We start from the raw sequence: 21,071 nt of genomic DNA on the forward strand, positions 1-21,071 counted from the left end.
TACTTGCTTACTCTCTTTCTAACTATAATTTGAAATGTCCTGGTGATAAATTCAATATTAAACCAGCTTGAATTACAGGTAAGGCACCACAGTCTTTCTATCAGTTAACAGAAACTTGTGCAGCTTCTGCTCTCTAAAGTATTATATTAAAAGTATGGGAAGTCTAGTATTCAAAATAAACCCCTAAAAGTAGAATAAAAACCTGAAGTAAAATATTTCGACATTAATAAGATTTCAGAGAATTTGACATGGACTGTGCCACCTAGCTTTAAGAACCTTATCTACTTCCTTAGTAAAACTTACATTGATTTTACAAATAGTACTTATACATCTACATTTTTCCAAAGAATAATAAGTACTTCAGGTTTTCTCACATAACCCAAGACCTTTTTGTTGTTCCCATGGTACATGGTGGACTGAATTTTCATTTTGTTCATGGAATGCAAAAATGGATCAGAACTTGAGAAAATTATCTTATTCCTCAGGTTCATTGGGCTTAAAATACCAAGGTGTTTCTCAGTTCATATGCTTCACAAATGCCCTCATGAAATTGAGACTGTGGCAATTGTAAGCATTTGAGTTGTTACTTTAACAGCTTATTACATAATTTTCAATTCTAAATCTCTAATTAAAAAAAAATAATTAAAATATAATGTTTCAAAGCTTCTAAGCAGAATGTAAGGGGAACAATTACTTCAAATTTTAGAATCTATAATAGGACACAAAAAAACTGGGGGTGGAAAAAAAAAAAAAGAAGAGTAAAAAAAGGATTCTATGCTATTTTGGACAGGTTATACAGTTCCTCCAAGAGGACTCCTAAAGAACTCACAGGACAGCATAAATATTAGCCACCCGAAACACATGTACTAATTCTATTATTAATCAAGGTAATCCTAGAACCACACATCTGCAAAATTCTCTCTTGCTGACTCCCAAACACAAATAAATGCTTCCATCTGTCTTCTGAACCAATCCTTTATTTCAAAGATTGATACTGAAATAATGACAGGGATCCAGGGAATGAGATTTTTACCCTACGAATTCTCACCTACCCTTGGTGATGGCAACATAGGCCAACCTCACTCGAAAGAGACACAGAGAATACAGAAGATAATAACTCTAGTTCAGTCACAAGCTGATTTGGGTGCAACACCTTGCTTTTTCTTTATCATTGTGGCTTCATGCCTCCTGCCAGCCTTTCCCAAGCCTGCTGAAAGCCTGCTGCTCAGAAGCTGCATTAGACAGCACAAACCAAAGGGGATTTTAAAGTATTTGGGAATGGGAGAAGATGTCTTTTCCCTTCAACTTCGCATTCAAAGGGTGTTTCTCTCAGCTACCGAGCAACAAAATTTTTCCAGTGCTTGCCTGTAAGTTGTGAGTACAAACGCATTGGAACCCAGAGCTCTAAATCCTTTAAATCCTGTAGGTATTCTAAAGAAATTAATGAAACTTTCCCACAGAATATCATAATTTCCCATAGCCACTATTTTGATCACTAGGTGCATTATCATTTCCCTGCATAGGGAAAGCCCTATATGTCAGATGCTCTCTCTGGATTCATAAAGAGTGGGCCTGATTTTCCAACAAGAACTGAACATTGGGCACACAAGTTGTGCGCCATAAAGTACTGTGTGGCATTGCCAGTCCCCTTAGCAAAGACTGATGGAATGAGTTAATTATTCTATTACAGAGAGGGAAGGATTCAAAACCTTTGAAGTTCCTTTTTAAATGCAATCTCTGTCTGCCAAACCCAAAAATGGCAACTGCATGATACCACAGTGGCTGCAATTTGATATGTCATGTGAGAGCTCCCCCAGAAATTATTGTGAAGAGTATCAGTGTTCACTGATACTGCTGATTAAGTTCACATGGGGGCAGCTGGGATGACAGGCCTGCAAAACAACATCGTCTAAGTGCAAATATTTACACTGCACCTAAGGAAACAGAAAGGCTTCTTTGTTGTTATCACAATCATTAAATTGAAGTTATAGAAGTTTTCCTGGGTTCATTGACTTGAGGCAAGTCATTGTGGACAACTCAGCCTATTCTTCAAGGATTGCAATTGTTTCATGATTAATTGAGTAATAAGCATGTCAAATCTTAATCTAGTATCAGAACAGAGGCCAGTGAATATGCGTTGACTAGAAAAAATATGAATCAGTAGTAGTCTATAAAGTGAACTAGCTGGTGCAGAAGTCCTAATATCCACACTAAGCATGTTTTTTTTAGAGGGTTTATCTTAGACTAACTCTAGTTTGGAGCCATGGACTCAGTGCAGCTACAGTGTGTCTTCTAGTTTAGTTTCATCTGAAAGGACGAAGCTCACATGCTCTGGGATTGCACAATGTGCAATCATGCACAGTGTGAACAAAAAACTATCCCTGAGCCGAACTGAACAATGAGGCAGATACACCAAACCTTGCAATAAATCAACCTTCTTTAAAGCCTAGTGTAGAAGTGCATCTGACCCTACTTTCTGCAGCAAAAGATGGTATCTGCGTGGCTCATACTGGCTAACATTCAATCAACCTAGTTTTCCTACAGGTGAATGAAAGGAATCAAAGATTTTTATACTTACTGGCTTTAAGGATTCTGTGGATTTTGGCCTCATAGTAATCAAAAACATTCTTCTTTGTACTGTTGAGGATCTCCACCTCATACGCTGCAACCAAATGGAAACATGAAATTGCATCCAAAGACTGAGAAATAGGTATGCTTTTACCAAGTGTCTATACAGAGGCCAATGTACCATCTATTCACAAATCATGGAGTATGAAAGACAACTTTCATACTTTTAGAAGCTCAGGTATTAATGAAGACCTTATAGATTTGTATTCCTTTTTTGTATTTTTTTTCAAGGAAGTTCCTCTGTGATTATCTTTTCACTCTTTTTCCTGTCCTACTGTTAGAATCTAACTTACCAAAGCTGCTCAACCAGTCTTCCTTCAGTATCTCTTCCAATTTTCCATCCAAAGAAGAGGTCAGAAAGGCAAATTAACAAAGGAGAAAATATTCATCTAGCTCTGTAGAAAGAGCTGCTGAGCTATGGCATGCTATGTAGAGCCTATTCTTTATCTACATCCTGTAACACAAGGGATGCAAGGCAAGGTGGTATTCACACCATGTTTTTTTTCTAAACCCTGTAACATTATGTTGTCCATTCTTCCTTCCCCCAGCATCCCCTTTATCTTTCCAAGGCCTTTACTTTCCATTTCACCCCTCTGATGGCTACAATAGCACATGCCTTCATTTCATCTCCTTAGCCAGTAGGCCACATACAGAAATCCTACTCAATTCAGGAGAGGTCTGGGCATAAAGAAAAATACAAATTTATCCTTATGAAAAAGAACCATGTTTAAACCAAGTTGACTGTTGTCTGTCATGTCTTACCATAATCTGCAGTAGGTTGGTAGCAGGCAAAATTAAAACGTGTAGTTTGTGTTACAGCTTTACTGAAAGTTGATCTTTGTCTTGGGCAGGGACCTGGAGTGAAGAAAATAAGTGATACGTCTGCCTCTGTAGACATGGACATGTAGACAGATATAGTTTACGCATACACATTCACACCACAATATAACAGATAATAAAATGGCAGAACAACTTTCTTAGAGGTGCGATAGAGGGTTTTTACATAGGCATGCACATATATACATATACACATATTGCATTCAGCCATCAAAAGATCAATTTCAATTTGATACCGAACGTACTAGAGGACGCACTGTGTCCTGTATTATGTATTAGTATAATTGTAATGGTCCTTTCTGGACTTAACAATTTCCATGTTAATGGTTCCTAGAAGTATCTATCTTCTTTTAGATCCGCCTATGTAGTAATTCCTTACCTTCTGCACACTGGCAAACACTGGCGTGGCACACCTTTGAAAGCATGGCACTGTGCTTGGGAGCACTGTAGAATACACTGCACTTTCTGTCTAAGTAGAAGAAACAAAACAGCTTGTCTCAGAGCTCAGGTGGAAAAGCCTGTACAGTAGAATCTACATCTGCAGGTCAACTTTTCTCCCTGGTCCAGGGAAAGGAGAGCACTAAGGGATAAAATGCACATCAGCAGTCCACAAAGACCTATAGCTTAGGCACCTAGAGTACAGGGATCACCTTGCCTTTCAGTTGGGCAGTAGTTTTTTTGTTCAGTTTGGGTAAATTTTGTTTGGGTATTTTTTTTTTTAAGTTGCACTCTTCTCTCCCTCCCCACTCCCCTGACATTTTTATTGTTCCCATTCATCTTAAAAATCATTAGACCATAGAACTACAGTGGGCACTGCACTGTTTCAGAAGATCGGATCACCAATAGCTAGTGGTTTAAAGCCAGTGTAAACTGTCTTGGACCCCTCAGTTTAGGCAAAGTCTATTTTCACCTAATTTTCAAATATTGTTTGCATAACTCTGGCAAATGGGGATGATTTGCATTTAACCTTCTTTGAATGGGGAACAAGACTGACTTCTCCAGCAAGCACAGTACATAAATAAAATCTCTAAGCTTGCTTATCTTAGACAGTCTAACTGAAAACAAAATGTGACTGAAACATGCTTAAAATCACCAGAAGAAACAGGAACTCAGGAAACCTGATTTAAAAATCCATAAGTGTAAAAATTCTTTTTTCATTCCATTTGAAATAATGGACCTTCCTGAGAGGATCTCTATTTAGATAATCTTAAGCCATGGTAGTGCAAGACAGTATGCAAAGCAGGTTGTTTTATCAGTAGATAAAACTATGTGGCTTCACACACTACATCAAAATCACTCTTATATAGACTGGAGGGTTTTTTTTGAGGGTCTCTCTTTCAAGCAGTTATGCATTATTTTTCTGTGCCCTTACCAGGACTGTAAAAGTCATAAAGGATGGCATTTGCTGGCTGAACCAAGCCCATGGGATTGATTTGCTTTGCCCCAAATGATATACAATCTGGGTCTGGTCCACTTGTGAGCTGGAGGGAAAAGGAACAACAGTTTTGATGAGAAAACTAACTCTCTCTCCTCAGTCAATTCCTTATTCATTTGTACCTGTGCTAGTTTTTGAACGCTTGTTTCTGATGGCATAGATACTGCTATTGGTACTGTTGGCTTGAAGGAGACTTTTCCTTCCATGATTTTACTGGGAGATTTTGTGCATGAGTTAAGACTCAAAAAGTAGTTTTGTAAGATGTGTGCAGGTCTTCTCTGCCTGCAATTGTCTGATCTGGACTCACATCACTGGTACTTCGGGGTTTACTTTTCAGCTTTTTCCTAAAGCCACCTTGCACAGGAGTAATGGGTGTTAAATATGTTCCCTTGTGCCAGTGGCCACCAGTATATATACTTTCTTTAGTAAACTGCTAAGGTCAGAGACAGATTTTGACATATGTTAAATGAACACATTATGTAGGAAAGTCATAGCAATAATAACATTTACATTTTTTCATTTGTCTATTATCTAATATTAAAAAAAAATAAAAATCACTGCCCATGTGTGCTTTCTACGAGGATGTCCTGTTTTGACTGTAGAGGTGAAGCAACTCAGGTGGGTATAGGGTGGAGTCATTATCCAAAATATTGGGAAATACACACAGAAACTATGGGTCTTGATGATTATATTTGTTTATCACTATATGAATCTTGATCTTGACATGCAAGTTGTTCATGTGGAATTTACAGGACCACCAGTTAACACTTTTGTTAATCATGCACAAAAAGTATCCCTTCTGACTAGAGAGGGAGAGGGTTTCTCTTTTTATTTGAGCCAGTGATCAAATCTCAAATATGGACTATATCTCCTGGAACATAAAAAGGTGGAAGATCAAGGTATATGTTTTCCTTCTTTCCCTCCTCTGTTTTTTCCAATTGAGCCATTCAATAATAATATATAACAAAAAATACAGAAAGGTAATGGAGTGTGAAAAATATAATCATTGGCTTAAAAAAAAAAAGTCTATAAGCTATCTGAGATGGCAGGGATTAGAAAATCATTGGGTTTACTTTACCTCACCAAAGTAGAGCAAAACCTTCCCTCCCTTGTACTCATAGTGCTGAATGTACTGGTCTGAAGCTGTCACCAACTGCAGGAAAACAAAGAAACAAACAAATCGGAACAAAACCCGGGCAGAACAGGAATACTACAACCTGTATATACTGGTTTGCTTTGTTCAGCTGTTTGCTTTATTCTGCCCTCTTACTTCCTCCCTAAAGGAGACAATCCCTGAGAGCCTGAAACTGGGCAAACCTTCCCCAATAAACCGGGTTCCAGAACCCAAAACTCTGTAGCCACGTTTTTAGAGCGCCGTGTCTCCCCATCTCCTTGTCACTGTGCTGTGCCATCAACCACCTCTAAGACGTACTTGCCTTTCCCCCTGCAAGCACAGGGTGCACTGTCCTGGCATGTTGCAGGACAACAGTGCCAGTGGGGACAGTAATATGTGTGAAGGACAGGTACGTATTTAAGTGCCCTGCTGAGCTTTGCCCTAATTTCTCTTACAAGGGACTAAGAAGGTTGAAGTCTGTTCACCACAAGCTTTGTATTTGTTGTATATATTCAGCAAATATTTTATCAGAACATGAAGAATAATGAAAATCTGCTTTTCCAAAATCTGTTTTCCCTTGTTTATTCTATGGACTTCTGAAAGATTTTGAAAGACAAATTTTCTAAAAGGGCTACGAAAGATTGCACAGAAAAGTGTGTTTTTAACCTGTTCGAGATCCTTTGTGTCAGGCTCCAAGCCACTCAGCAGAGTGAGATCAACCAGGGACATCTTTGGTGCTTTGGAACCTGTGGACCTTTATAAAGGAGATGGTCAGCAGTGAATATCTGCACTGAACAGCCAGCTTGCTTTGAAGAGTTTGGCTTTTCAGGCTTGCTAATGGTGAAACAAAACATTCTGCTCCATTTAACTTTTCAAAGTGGATTTTAATTTGAAAATTAGCTGCCTACTTCATTAGGAGTCATGAGGCAAAATTAGTCATCTCAACTGGTCAAATGGCCATTCAAAACCCAGGTGTCTTGCCTGAGCTTCTCATATAGGCTTTCTGAACTTCAGAACTTTTTATTTTGGCACCCTCCTTTTCCCATAAGAGTTGTACCACAGTGTAGGGGAGAATTGGTGATGTAGTTTGTGCCTTCAGTTTTTCTCCTGTGTCTTAACTACAAGAAAGGGAGCTTCATACTATTGTTTAAGCCTCACCGTAACACTCATCAGTGTGCTATGGAACAGTGGGTCTGGTAGTTGATAAATGTTACGTAGTAATTAATGGGGAAACTGTGAAGGAAGTAACAGCATCTTTCCAGAAACTCTGTAAATGTGTTACTACTGTATTCCAGTTGTATTTACTTTATTTAATAAAAGACTTATTTCAAATGATTAGCCTGACAGGTGCTTTAGAGTCTCCCCAGAGTCTGATGGGGCAGAATCTGCAGTGGGCATCTGAAGTATATGCAAATCATGTAAACCTCACAATTGTGTGGAAATCCTTTCTCCTGCCATGGGAGAGAGGACACAGACTCTTAGTGTATTCAGACTCACAGAAGATCACCATGTTGGATGCTGAGTTTGTGGATATGAAGAGGGTGACCAAGGAGAATTACAAACAAATGAAGAGCTGGTCTTGCAGACATACCTGACACAGACTTTGTACCGCAGTGATTCTACTTTACCGGGAGTGATGGCATCCCTTTTCCTTCTGCTGTGGATATCAAACCACTCTATGCCAGAAAGCCCCTCAAATGTGCTGTTTTCTGCAGCAATCAAGTCCTCACCATCATTTTCGTCAGAGTATTCAGCTTCTGGAGGTGAGAAATATGATCAGCCATGCATAAATTTGCCTGAGGGCTTGGTAATTTGGCTCCTTTTGGTATAATGATAAATATTGGTTGGAAGTCATGCCATCACTGTGGGTTTTATAAAAGTTTGCTGTACACCATCTCAGTATTTCCAATTAATTCAGATTTAGAATTTTAGGGATAACTAGAGTAAGAATAACCAACAAATGTAGCTAAGTATGGAGTTCAGGCTATGAATAAATTTGTAAAGGACAATCCCTCCCTCCAAAAGTTAACTATTCAAACAGAAAAAAAATGCAGACAAAGGCAGAGATGATGATGAATGTATACTTCAAGGGATGGAAAACATATTATTGCTCATATGAAAAATCTATGACAAATCTGCCTTGAAGAGTTTTAAGGGCACATGGTAGTTCCCTTATTAGCCAGGGAACTGAGCTGGGCTTTACCTTCTGTGAAGGGAGTTCACCTCCTGTTCTTCAAGAAGAGTTTCTAGTTCTGTAATTGTTAAGTATCTGCTGCACCTACAGTCACTCTGATAGTTATTATATTATTACAAATAATAATAAGCTAAATGAAAGAATAGCTAGGGAGAATTCAGGGGCTTCTATCTTTCCTTGTGGTAATTCTCACTTTCCACAGCTGGAAAGCTGTGAATTATCATTAGCAGCTGGTCAAACGTGTCACCTTTGAGACCAAATCACTGCCCCTTTCACTTACCAGAGTACTTGATGTTCCCTTCCATTTCCACCGTCAAAATCAAATCATTGCAGGTATTGTTCTTTAGCTCAGAAGACCAGTACATCTTTAATATCTAAGACAAACACACAAACAGCAAGCCACTAAAAATATCATTTAAATGACAAGGGATTTACTCATCCAGGACTTGAAGAAATGCTGATGGGACATGGAAGTGTGGAGAGAAAGACCAGTCTCCCAGAGGCTCAGAACAGTCACAGAGGACTGTCACAGGTATAAGCATGTGCAATTCACAAATGGTGTGGGACCCATTTGAGGTAACTCTCTATTCCCAACCACAAAGAGGTCTTTCAAACTCCAGCTGCCTCTATCAGCATTGACATTTCAAAGATTTAATAAATTTAAAGACAAGAAAAATTGACTGTCCACAAGGGCAGGCTTTAGACCATGAATTTTAGAAATTTGGAGGTAGGAACATGAAGGTTGAAGTCATGGCAAGTGATCTTTCACTCAGTTTTCAAAAAGGGATTAAAAGAAGTCCAGTTAGACTCTGGATTTTGAATTTGCAACTTACACTCATTGTCCCACTTCCTCTGCCATGTATCGATACTTCAAGTTTTCTCCCAAGTTCAAACTGCAAAGCAAGGGGAAAAAAAAATACTTAGTCTGTGCTCAGCATTTGATCTGTGGATTTCCTGTCATCTTGCCTTTACCCCTCCAAAATGGGGTAGGGAAAACTTTTAGCTATGGAGTTATAAGACCTCAAGTTTCATAACATTTTAAATGTGCTGAGCTGGTACATCTTACTCTGCTGTTTAGGGCTCAATAGACATATTTTATCAACTTTACTCTCCCCTCTGTAGCCTGCGTTTGATATTTTCACTGTTCCCAGCACACTGAAGATCAGAATATTCCCCTTCTTGCTCATTTCCTAGCAAGACCTGGTCTCCTGGCTGCTCTTCACTGTTAGGGGAGATTCACATCATCAAAGTCCTTGAAGAGGCAGGAGAAAGCACCTCTAAAGTGTGCTGCTAAGCACCTGTTTTTTTTTTTCTTTAAAAATATTCTGTTGTTTTACAGATTAAATTATTTAAAGGTATTATAAGCCAACTACAACATGGTTGCTTAACATGAGAAAACCCAGGTCAGATGATCCAGTTTCTCCTGTTTGAGGAAAAAAAGTTTGAAACAAGGGATTGTTGTGTACCTCTGTCTGCTTCTGAAACTCTTCATCAGTATCAGTCAGAACAATGGTGTAGTCATTTTGTCTTCCAGGTGTTCCCAGTTTGACAGTCAGGTCAGTGGAAGCAGTGTTCAATGTCTGTATGCTATATGCTGACAGAGCTTCTAAGGCCACTACTGTGTCCTAGGTGAGAAAGAAGTGCAAAAAACATAATAATTATGCCACGTTATTTCAACAACATGTAGGATGACATTATCAGTCACCTTGGACTACTCAGTTTTATGCTTTTTCCTGCTTTGAAGTTCTCCTGTATCTGTTCCTACTTGCACAGACTGTTAATCCTATTTCCCAGCTTCTTCTTTTAGCACTAAAATTGTAAAACCACTGGAATTCTGACCTTAGATTATCATAGGTCTTCATGAAGACAAAGAATCTTCTTTGCTAGCTTTTAACCATTTTATTTTGGCTCATTGTTTATTAATGAGCCAAAATCTTTAGTGCTTCATGCACCAAAGAAGTTGAGGATTAACTGTTATAATGCTTTCAAATCTAAATGAAAAAGTCTGTATGAGGCTTCTGTTTTCTTCCCCTTGCCCTAGAACTCCCCCTGGACTGGTGGTCAGGCACCTGTGTAGAGCAGTACCCTCCACCGTAGTTTCTTCTTTCTGTCAACCACGTAGCAATAGGCCTTGTGTACTCCATGTCTTTCAGGAGCAATGTTTGAAGCAGTGCATAGGCCGTGGTTTCCACTGAGACAGCATCGTTCCCATTTCCCCAGTAGCGCTGCTGCTTTGCTGCAAGAATAACTCAGTCTTGAATCTCCTTCGTAGGGACATTTGCCAAAAATCACTATTGTTCTACACAGTAGGTATTTCATGTCATAGCACTGAGGGACCACAAGACACAGATGGTGTTGTGAGAGCAACAAAACCATTGAGAAGAAAAGATAATGGAAAAGGAAACCTATAACTTCCAATTTTTCAATTATCACAGTCTAATGAACCCACTGTACAGCGATGTCCATGTGATGGAGTGGTAGCATTGTCTCTGGTGGTTCCCGAGAGATAATAGTATTAATTATGCCCATAAATCCAGCCTTGAATAAGGACAACCATATTCCCTATACTTCAACTATGGCTATTAAACCATAATGTATTGCAAGAAATTTAGCAAATGTATTGGAAGAAATTAATAGGATGGCAGTGCTGCCTGCAGCCAACTAACCCAGCTGTCACCACATCCACACACTGGAGGACTAAGAGGTGACATCCGTGTGGAGCTGCAACAAAGCACTCCGAACTGGTGGGGGGCTTTGAAAGCAGGTGGTCTGGAAGAGACACCTTGCCTCTTGATCAGAAATCCAGTCTGGGCTACTGTTATATGTAGCTATTTTCTCATTCAAATTTTCTTCTTCCTCATTTGGCTTGGACTTTTTTTTTTCTTTTCCCCAAGGGAAGCAGAAATGTAAATGAATATTTACCATGGTATTGTCCAAGTTCCAGTGTCAGAGAAGATCATGATCCAAACTTCATTATGGTGTCACTTTGCAGTGATATTAATTATGCATATTACATATTAAAACATCAACATTGACATATTTAATTATGTAATTTAAATAATTAAATATATTACACATATACATATATGTTTCTATAAAATGAAATGTTTCTCGTTTACTTGAATATGTTTTGTTCATGTAAGTGGTCTCAGTGTTTCAATTAGGAAAAGTGCTTTCTAAAGGAATTTTTAAGGATGGTTACCTGCATCAAAAACAGAACAGTCCCTTAATTTTTCTTTCACAAACTGGGCTTCTTCACTATCAGACTGCACAAGTGTCAGAGCATAAGCCGTGATGACTGTAGAATAGCAGTCAGTATTTCTCGAAAGTTGATTTTTCATGTAATCCACTGCTCCTCTAATCCCTTCTACCTGTGAAAACAGAATGGATCCATTTGAAAAGATCACTGAGTCTTACTGCTGGCAAGAATACTAGGAAATTAGAATACTTCACTGTAGTAATTTTTGGGACAATTGTAATCACTTTTGCTTAGTGATTAAAGCCATTGATGATGGACTGTGTAGGTCAAAGTGCCTTGTACACTAGGCCATGGAATCTTTTCCTATACACCACAGATGTAAACAGATTTTATACTCCTGATTTGTAGTACTGTAAGAGATGGAAGAGTGGATATGCCATTGTGCAATAGCCTTCAGACTTAAAGAGTCACGCTTCCTACCACATCAGGTAACTTGTAGACCTGGAGCGTCTGTTGCAATGCTATGGTTACAAAGGCTGTCATAGCCAAATCCTCTTCTGCTAACTTAATGCCACCCTGAAAGACAAAACATTAAAAGGAAAAGTTAAATGTACATGCTTATGATTAAACTTAGAAAATCACTTTTCATGAAGTAAAGGATCTTCTTGGCAAACCATCCGGCCACATACCATGTAGCTTTACCTTTAATTTTTCTCATTGTGTCCATCTAAAGTATATCTTCTATAGTGGCAGCTAGTTTTCATTAAACAGTGTCAGAAATTAGGAACCCACCATGTCCTTCAGTTGATAATCAAATATTTAATTATTTAACTTATAGTTTAAAATCTATAATTTGTCATTGAAATATTCATAGCTTCAATTTTCAAGCATTAGTTGGGTGGAGTTTTTTCTTTTCATTTCTCTGGTACTTTTTATGCACTTACTTGCACACAGAACTTTTTTCCTGTAAAGGTATTTATGCACCAATACTAGATCATTTCTTATCCCTCTTCTTGGTAAAGTAAACATAGTCCTTTCATTAGCTTTTTTTCCCCCCTGAAAGCACTTGAAGTATATGTAAAATAGAAGATAACTATCTCAGCATGAACATAGGTCAGAAAAAAATCAAAACCCTTTGGCCAGTTCTTGGGCTGTTTGTTTTTTTCCCCCCAACAGTGCTACATCAACTGTAAAACTGGATTTGAGGGGGAAAGCCTCACTACTTATTTGACACAGATAATTAATAATATTAATACATGTTTTTTCCATATATGGTCACTACAAAGGTAACTGCATTTTCAACGAGTTTTGGAAGATGCACATTATTTCCATAGTCTAGATTCATGGACTGTATAAGAATTTTGTGTTTCTGGACAGTTATAGGGGATGTGTAGACTAAGATATGCAAGTGGAAATTCTGCTTAAGTATTAATATTTTCTTTTTTCACCATGAGAGTGGTGAAATACTGAAACACGTTACCCAGAGAGACCAGGAGGTACTCAAGGCTCAACTGGACATGGCCCTGTACAATCTGATCTAACTAGATCTGTTTCGAGCAGGGTTTGGACTAAATGACCTCTGGATGTCCCTTCAAAATTAAATTATGATTCTATGGCTCTGTTGCCTTTGGCAATAAAAGGCTTACATTTTCACCTAACATACGGACCTCACAATTAATTTTCTAAGTGCTCTATAGGCATAGCTGCAAAAATTATCTAAGATTGGATGAAAAGATAAGGGTGGTGAAGTGCTAACTATGCATCTGACATAAAAGACCTTTTAACAAGTTAATTTTACATTACAGATTTATTTTCTTTAGATACATTTCTTGTTACTCAACAACTCAGAATATTCCTTTGAACCCCTAATAGCCCTAAATGAGCAACAGATTCTTCTAAATATGGATTACCTACCTGCATTGACCTGTCCAGTACGGGGTGATGGTCGTGGAATGAACCATCTGCCTGCTGTTGATTAATCAAGTAGGTAATGGAGTTGAGTATGTGATTATCTTGGACATCAATGTAATCTCTGCACCTTGTGAGTACTTTAACAATGAATGCAGTTAACCTGCACAAAAAAAAATTTTCCAGACTTGTGCTGACATATATTTATAGAAAACTATATCGACAGGAAAATAAACATACTAATTTTGTATACAGACTCATATTCAATACAGTCCACTCACTGGAACCTAGTGTGTTATTATTCAACATCAGCATGACCATTTCTACCCTGTGGCAAATGCAAAATAATCAGTGGTTCAGTATAAATCTCCTTCATCAAGGACTGAACATGCTCAGAGATTTTGTGGGTGACTATTCATGACAAAAGTATATAGGCAACACCATGTCCACCAGATCTTGAAAATCTATCCCCCTAGAAAAACTCCTGATGCATCAAAATGTAATAGAGGTAACTTGGAAAAAAACCAACCAGATAAAGAAACAAAACCAAAAATAAAACTACAGAAAAAAAAATCACTTACCATACACTACTGGGGATTTTTTTAAATGCTCCGTAGGAGCCATCCACCTTCTGAAACTCAAGCAGTCTAGTATAACCTGCATGAACAGGAGAGAACATAACTTTTCAGAGAATACCCATATTTACTGGGCATTTTCCTACATCACTTGCATTAGCACGAATATGTTCTGTATTGACTGGTGGAAGAGTTCATGGAGGTGTCCACTGGTGCATTAAGGAGGAAATGACTGTGTCAGCAGACTTTGACACAGAAAAAGCACTAGGCTTAGAAGGTCCTCTGTCTTGTTTGGCTTAATTGAGCCATGAGAATAACCTGAAAACTGCAGATACCTATGGTTACAAAGCATTTTCTGTGTAGTGAATCTTGGGAAACTTATTTCCTCTTATTGACAACTTTTCAAGCTGTTGACTTTATAGTACATTGAATCAGAAAGTATACAAAACATCATCTATTTCATCATACACAGCCTCAGAAATCATGGCCTCTGATCTTGACTGCTACTGTCCTGACAAAGTCAGTATCACAGCCACAACTCATTTTTTACACTAATGAACTTCAATAAGAATCAATAAAAGCATAATATAGGGACTAAATGATGTTGATAATACCAAATACTCATTAGCAGGATCTCATATCACTTTAGGCAGTCTTAGATAAATAGGCAAAGACCTCCATGCAGCAACTGCTAGCATGTTTTTAATCTCTATTTATATACTTATTTTTCAGTGTTGAAATGTGTGCCACATGTCTGAATATCACGAAGACAGGCACGTACTATTGCTTTATGCCATAAGCACACCACTGCAGTTAGAAAGATCAGCTGTACCTGCTGCAACACTGGCAACTCTCAGGCTCTGTGTTAGTGCCTGAGAGTTAGTGAGCTGGAACACTTCCACATACTGTGGTCCTGGCTTTACTATTTAATAGTATCTTTGGATCACATCTTGGAGTGGACTCTTCGAGAAGAAGACTTGCAGGTGTCCTCTCCCTAAGGAAACTCCCTCCCTGGGTTGGGCCAAGGCTGCTGAAGCCATTCTAGCTTATGTGATGATGAGTACGGGAGTGTGGAAGCAAAAGTGTCAGTATCATGATTAGCATTGGAAATTTCCTTTGTGATACTTCTTTTGACAGCCACAGACAGAGATGTCTACATCCCAGCTGGGCATCCTAAGCACTGTCTGTGACTCGTGGGGAGAAATAAGTCTTTTTAGGACATGATTCATCTTCATCCATTTTGAACTTGTACATTAGGAGGAAATGAAGGACTGGTCTTTGCTATCCATTTACTCTGAAAAGAGCTGACATTGATCAGCTCAGATTTTACTTTCTACTTCTGAATTAGGCAAGAGGGAGGATGGATGGTGAACGTCAATACCTGTCCACTGCCAGATGCTGGCAAATAGTCTCTTAAGTCCTCCTCACAAGTTCTGTTTGCAGATTGTCAGAGGCATTTCCTTGTGGCTGTGACATTGGTCACTCCTTCACCAAGTAAAAACAATCAGCGTGCAGTGCAAAATGATAACAAAAATCCCATCTTTTGGGCTCTGTTTTGTTTTGTTTTGTTTGTTTGTTATTTTGGGGTTTGTTTGGTTTTTTTCCCCCCCCCTTTGTCTGCATACCTTGTTCAATCATACTAATGGCTTCCTGCTTCCGTTCAGGATTAAAGTTCACCCACTGCTCACTGGCATCCAAGTACTCAATAGCGTAGACTGCAGGGGCCATTGTGACCATTGTTTGCTCTGCACAGCCTGTGGGCACTTGAATAAGTTTCTCCACTCCAGTAAGACTAAGACAATTTTCAACAGACTTGTCCATAATATTCCCTGTTGTAAAAAACATAAGCCATAATACATACCATATTTAAAATTGGGTGGAGTAATACGAAGAAAGGTGATAATAACTATAGGTTGACATTCCAGCATGGCCTGATACTCCTCCCCATTAAAGAGTTTTTAGCTACCCAAGACTTTGTAAAGCTGAAGAAGAACAAGGATGAGGTGCCAGGCCCTGGGAAAGCTGGAGAAAGGAGGCTGGTACAATGAAGGAGTATGAAAGAGAAAGAGTCCCAAGGCTGCTGGAGGCAGAGAAGCAAGGAAAGGGGGAAAGATTGGTGCGTGGGGTTTGGGCTGGAAAATTCCTGTCAAACCAGACATGATCCTCCCACTGAGGGGAAGAATGATTGTACATTAATCATGCCAAACCTTTTGTGTATTTTTTTTCTCTCTGCAATTTTATCATTTGATGAATTCACACATCCCTGTACTTTAGCTCAGGGATTTGAAGTGGAAGCCAATACCCTTTGTGTCACAAATGCATTATTTTCCATTTTCTGAGGAAAACAGTAATTATCCCTAATAAAATTGCTTGCTAATAGATGTTTTTAAAATACGTATACATGCATATATATATATATATGTACGTATACAGTTATTGGATTAAATGACTATATGATTATACATATCTTCTCTTCAGAGAAACAGAACTTTCCAGAACTTATACATCAGAATCTGGCATCCTTATTTCTAAAAGCTAAAGCAGATTTCTACAAACCTAAATGCAGTGTGGGTTTATTAGGGAAGCTGAATCCCTTCACCTTTGGCCTTCCCATAATTTTAGTCTGAGCACAGTGAGGAGGATGGATCATATAAAGCTATTACATCCATTTCAAGTAAGAAGGAGTAATTAGAAAGAGGAAAAGATACTGGATCAACCCTGGGGGTGTTCTGTTTTATGACCTGGTCACGTAGCACAGACAATTTGACTCATAACAGAAAAACTAGGAGGGAACGGATATTTGACAGGCAGGAATAAGCAGCACAGAGGGGCCTGTCCCTTGCAACCTGGAGAAGTGGTTGACAAAAAATTACATTTACCTTTCAGGCTAACAAACACATGACTATCAGAACCTGGTACCATATCAGGTGGTCTGTTCAGGTCCAGTGTATGGGATTGTACTGTAAATAAATAATAAATAGAAATCTACATCCAGACTTCTTAAACATAAACAACATACAGTGTAATTTTAGAACATACTTTTCCTTAAGCATTTCACAGCTGACATCAATTTTGACAGAAATGTTATCTGAAACATTAAATGAAATTTTATGGAAAGAAGTATTTTTTAAATTCATTTAATTTATTTAATTTCCAATCTTTAACAATATTTTAGGTTTGAAAAAACTCCTACTTTTTAATATGTTTAGGACCCATTAGTAGATGAAATAGAGGCTTATTTAATATTTAAAGAATGCTACTTTGAAACAAAAAAGTAAAATAAATCAATCCTAAAAATTTAGAATTTAATGACTTTTCTTTCCTGAGTCTTTTGCTAGGTACCAGATGAATTTATTTGTGATAAGTTCTGGTTAACAAAAGCAATATCTCTACATTAAGAAGTATTTCACTGCACCTATCATTCACCCCCTCTTTCTACTCCAAACCTCATCTGAATCAAACTCTTTTCTGTAACTTACAGCCACTGTTAATGCAAATGGTTTCCTCTTCTCTCTGTAAAACACCTTCTGCCTGCACAATTGAGGAAAGAAAAAGTCAGAATGTTTGCAAGCACTCACACCTGAAATTAACCTGCACAAAACCCATAAGCTCCATCCTGGCATTAGACCAGCGGGTGGCACAAATAAGTGATTTTGATGTGAGATTTCTCTCCAGGTAAAACTCAAGCTTAAAATCAGAATTACAATCTCCCAGTTGAAATACTAATAAACTATACTGACTTTTTGTGTTACTATTGAAATATTTCCATGGATGAAATTCCCTTAAATAAAACTAACCTCAAAAAATTAAACTTCAAAGTTTATTCTCAGCTTTGTGAGCCATGCAAGTCAAGTTCAATGAGGGACTCATATTTATAAATCTCTCAAATATGAAATTCATGAAGTTCTGAGTACATCTTGTTGATAAAATCTAAACTTTTTTTCCTTCTGATTTCCACATATCCTTCTTCCTACAATTTCAGTTTTAAGAAAGCTATTTTTACAGTTACTTTTAATGTTTTAGTGTAGCATTGAACTCTGAGACTCTGTCTATCTCCAAAAAAGTTATAGCCTCTAACAACTGCAGGTTCTCAACATCCTGTGCCTTATCCTTACCTACAATGGTACAAGGATTCATATTTTGCACTTTTTTGTGTGGATTGAAAATAGCCCTCAGTAGGGGACTTGGGTGCTGTAACAAGTCTGTGTTGGTTCTTGAAAAGTCATCTTTTCTAGAAGGCTCCTCCTTTTTATAATTTTGAAAGAGAACTAAGTTATTTAATACTATTTACAGTATTTTTTTTGCCTGTATGTTTTACCCGTGCAATCATTAAAACTAAAGATCTATCAACCAGAGGGAATAAAACAAGTTTAAATTTATAACTAGCAGAGAGTATTTCCTTCTCAAAATATTGATACATGGACATCTTCAATCTTGGCTTCATAAGGGAAGAAGAATTTTCATATAGAACCACAGAATCATAGAATATGCTGGGACCCATAAGGATCATTGAGTCCAGCCCTTAGCCAGGCACAGGACCATCCCCAAGAGTCACACCATGTGCCTGAGATATTGTCCAAATGCTTCTTGAATTTTGTCAGGCTTGGTACTGTGACCACTGCCCTGGGGAGCCTGTTCTGCCCTGGGGAGCCCAACTACCCTCTGGGTGAAGAACCTTTTTCTAATATCCCACCTAAACCTCCCCTGACACAACTTCAGGCCATTCCCTCAGGTTCTGTCACTGGTCACCACAGAGCAGAAACCAGTGCCTGCCCCTCCTCTTCCTCTCACGAGAAAGTTGTAGACTGCAAGGAGGTCTCCCCTCAGTCTCCTCCAGGTTAAACAGATCAAGTGACCTCAGCAGCTCCTCATGCAGCTTCCCCTCAAAGCCCTTCCCCATCTTCATTGCCCTCCTTTGGATACTCTCTAATAGCTTAATATCTTTGTTATATTGTGGTACCAAACCTTCATGCAATATTCAAGGTGAGGCTGCACCAGTGCAGAGCAGAGCGGGACAATCCCCTCCCTCGACTGGCTGGCGATGCTGTGCCTGATGCCCCTCAGGACATGGTTGGCCCTCCTGGCTGCCAGGGCACTGCTGACTCAGATTCAACTTGACATTGATCAGGACCCGTAGGTCCCTTTCCATGGCACTGCTTTCCAGCATCTCATTCCCCAGTCTGTACGTACATCCAGGGTTGCCTTCATACATGTTGATAAAGCAGGTGGAAGTCAAAGATTACAAGATGAGCACTGGTTGCATGAAGAAGTTTTTGCTATGTTATGGGTAGAAGGATGCCTTTTTGCCACAGAGAACAAACATTTCCATATACATTATACATATAGGGTTAAATTTCTTCCACATGCTACACCTCACTCCTTACTGAAAAACAGTTTTCCTGAGATTGCTTCCAGTCTTATCTTTGTACTATTTCACTCCCTTCATGAAAGCTCACACACAGTGAATGTTACATTTGGGGAGAAGCACATACTTGTGAAGTGCTTGTCTTCAACAAGTTATACCTACCACAACATTGAGGTTCTTCCTAATGCTGTCACTATGCCCAGAAACCTTGTCAAAAGCAGTAATAGTAATTGGAATTTCTCCCACAGTCAAAGGGACAACTGAGAAGTAGGCTGGTGTTGCAGAGTTCCCCTTAGCCACCAGTTGCAGCTGCACAGCCTTCTCTGTTGTCTCTGCAGTGCACAGCTCCTTCACTGCATCCATCTTCACTGTTACCTGTGGGGACAAGGCAAAGTCTGAGATCAGTCTTAGAGTATCACTGCACAGGAAAAATACTCCAGCTCCACTATGCCTAGATAAGAATGGGAAATTAGAAACAGGTAAAACAGGAGACTAGTTTTTGCTTAAAAAGGAAAGAGCAATGAAGACATTTTGCAAGATATTGTTTTTCACTTTGCTCTCCTGAATTTACTGTTTTCCATTTATAAAATGGGAAAACCTTTTCATCAAGAAGTGATTGATTGTTGGCACAGCTTGTCCAAAGGGTTTGTGGAGTCTGCCCCCTTGGAGATATTCAACATCTAACTGGACAAGACCATGAACAACCTGCTTTAACTGGACCTGCTCTGAGCAGCAGGTTGGACTAGAGACCTCCAGGGGTCCCTTACAACCTAAATTGTTCTATGATCCTTTAGTGTGTTAACATTCATCTACATTGACTAGGGCTGTGAATATAAATTGGTTAGTATTTCTTCATTATGCTGAATTTGCAGTGTAGTTTTGGCCTATCCCCAAACCACAGGGAAGTAAGAAAGATAATACATTTTTAATATGTCCCTCTATACCACCCAACACAGTTCAGAAAATGCTGGTCAAACAGCTGGCTGAGAGATGGGAAGAAACAGAAAAAAGAGCATCACCCTTAGGATGACAGAGGTCCTAAGCCCAGTGACAACTGTGGCTGTATGGAGAGCTGCATAGTGGCTTTGCATTTTTTGCACAGAGTTTTGTGGCTAGCATATCAGATTGTGTGCTCAATTTACCTCTGTACCTTGAGCACCTTGTGAAATAGCAGCAGCTGGGTATTGCCCAGATTACCAGTCAGCTAAAAGGTAACTGATTGCTTCAATGAAGGGGAAGAAGTCATACCCAAAGGCAAGGAATACAGCTGTGTAACATGGTAAATAAAATCTGTTTTATACAGTAAGTTTGATTAGCAAGTAGAACTGGATCCTGTCCTTGGGAAAGCTTTCAAGATGGGAGCGTTATGTCTGGGCTGTAGGAGGGCACTGAAAGGTGGCCAGGTCATTTACATTAAATTACTACATAACTACAGATTTAGCTAGCTAGGAATGTGTGGTACAGCAGTTGTTGGTAACACTACCTGGAGATCATTGGGCAGATAGTTGTAAACCACTGCTTTTATTTCTAGTTGCTCATGTCGTCTGACTGAGTACGGTAATCTCAGGGACACAAAAAAGTCTTTGAAAACCGCAAAGGTGTGGGGGTCAGCTACACAAAACCCTGGGATGAGAAAAAAAAAACAAAACACAAAGAATTACACCCTTAACAGCAGCTGATAAGAAGTTAAACGTCTAATCGAAACTAATTGCTTGAGCTCTCCTGAAGTCAAGAGCAGGAGAGAAAAACAGACATATTCAGAAAGCATTTCAATTCATCTGCACTAGAGACCCATCTCAGGGGTAGATGGTTTGCC

At 38.8% G+C, this 21,071-nt stretch overlaps 1 protein-coding gene across 4 annotated transcripts in view; it reads right to left on the minus strand.

The window, feature by feature from the left end:
* LOC103762448 (complement C4-like) overlaps positions 1-21,071 on the minus strand; it is a 47,645-nt gene that overhangs the window by 2,438 nt on the left and 24,136 nt on the right. For all 4 annotated transcript variants that reach the window (XM_018071500.2, XM_018071502.2, XM_018071499.2 and 1 more), the window contains 20 exons: positions 20,739-20,878; positions 19,418-19,630; positions 17,370-17,421; positions 16,770-16,850; positions 15,516-15,719; positions 13,897-13,972; positions 13,322-13,478; positions 11,888-11,983; positions 11,411-11,579; positions 10,278-10,444; positions 9,675-9,833; positions 9,042-9,101; positions 8,489-8,582; positions 7,606-7,771; positions 6,681-6,768; positions 5,979-6,053; positions 4,838-4,946; positions 3,845-3,934; positions 3,391-3,483; positions 2,579-2,662 (listed from right to left, as the gene is read on the minus strand). In XM_018071500.2, the coding sequence (XP_017926989.2) occupies positions 2,579-2,662; positions 3,391-3,483; positions 3,845-3,934; positions 4,838-4,946; positions 5,979-6,053; positions 6,681-6,768; positions 7,606-7,771; positions 8,489-8,582; positions 9,042-9,101; positions 9,675-9,833; positions 10,278-10,444; positions 11,411-11,579; positions 11,888-11,983; positions 13,322-13,478; positions 13,897-13,972; positions 15,516-15,719; positions 16,770-16,850; positions 17,370-17,421; positions 19,418-19,630; positions 20,739-20,878 (2,373 nt within the window). The remainder of the gene's footprint in view (positions 1-2,578; positions 2,663-3,390; positions 3,484-3,844; positions 3,935-4,837; positions 4,947-5,978; positions 6,054-6,680; positions 6,769-7,605; positions 7,772-8,488; positions 8,583-9,041; positions 9,102-9,674; positions 9,834-10,277; positions 10,445-11,410; positions 11,580-11,887; positions 11,984-13,321; positions 13,479-13,896; positions 13,973-15,515; positions 15,720-16,769; positions 16,851-17,369; positions 17,422-19,417; positions 19,631-20,738; positions 20,879-21,071) is intronic.

Source organism: Manacus vitellinus, unplaced genomic scaffold (genome assembly GCF_001715985.3).
Source record: "Manacus vitellinus isolate BGI_N305 unplaced genomic scaffold, ASM171598v3 scaffold_2_pilon, whole genome shotgun sequence".
Lineage (NCBI taxonomy): Eukaryota > Metazoa > Chordata > Aves > Passeriformes > Pipridae > Manacus > Manacus vitellinus.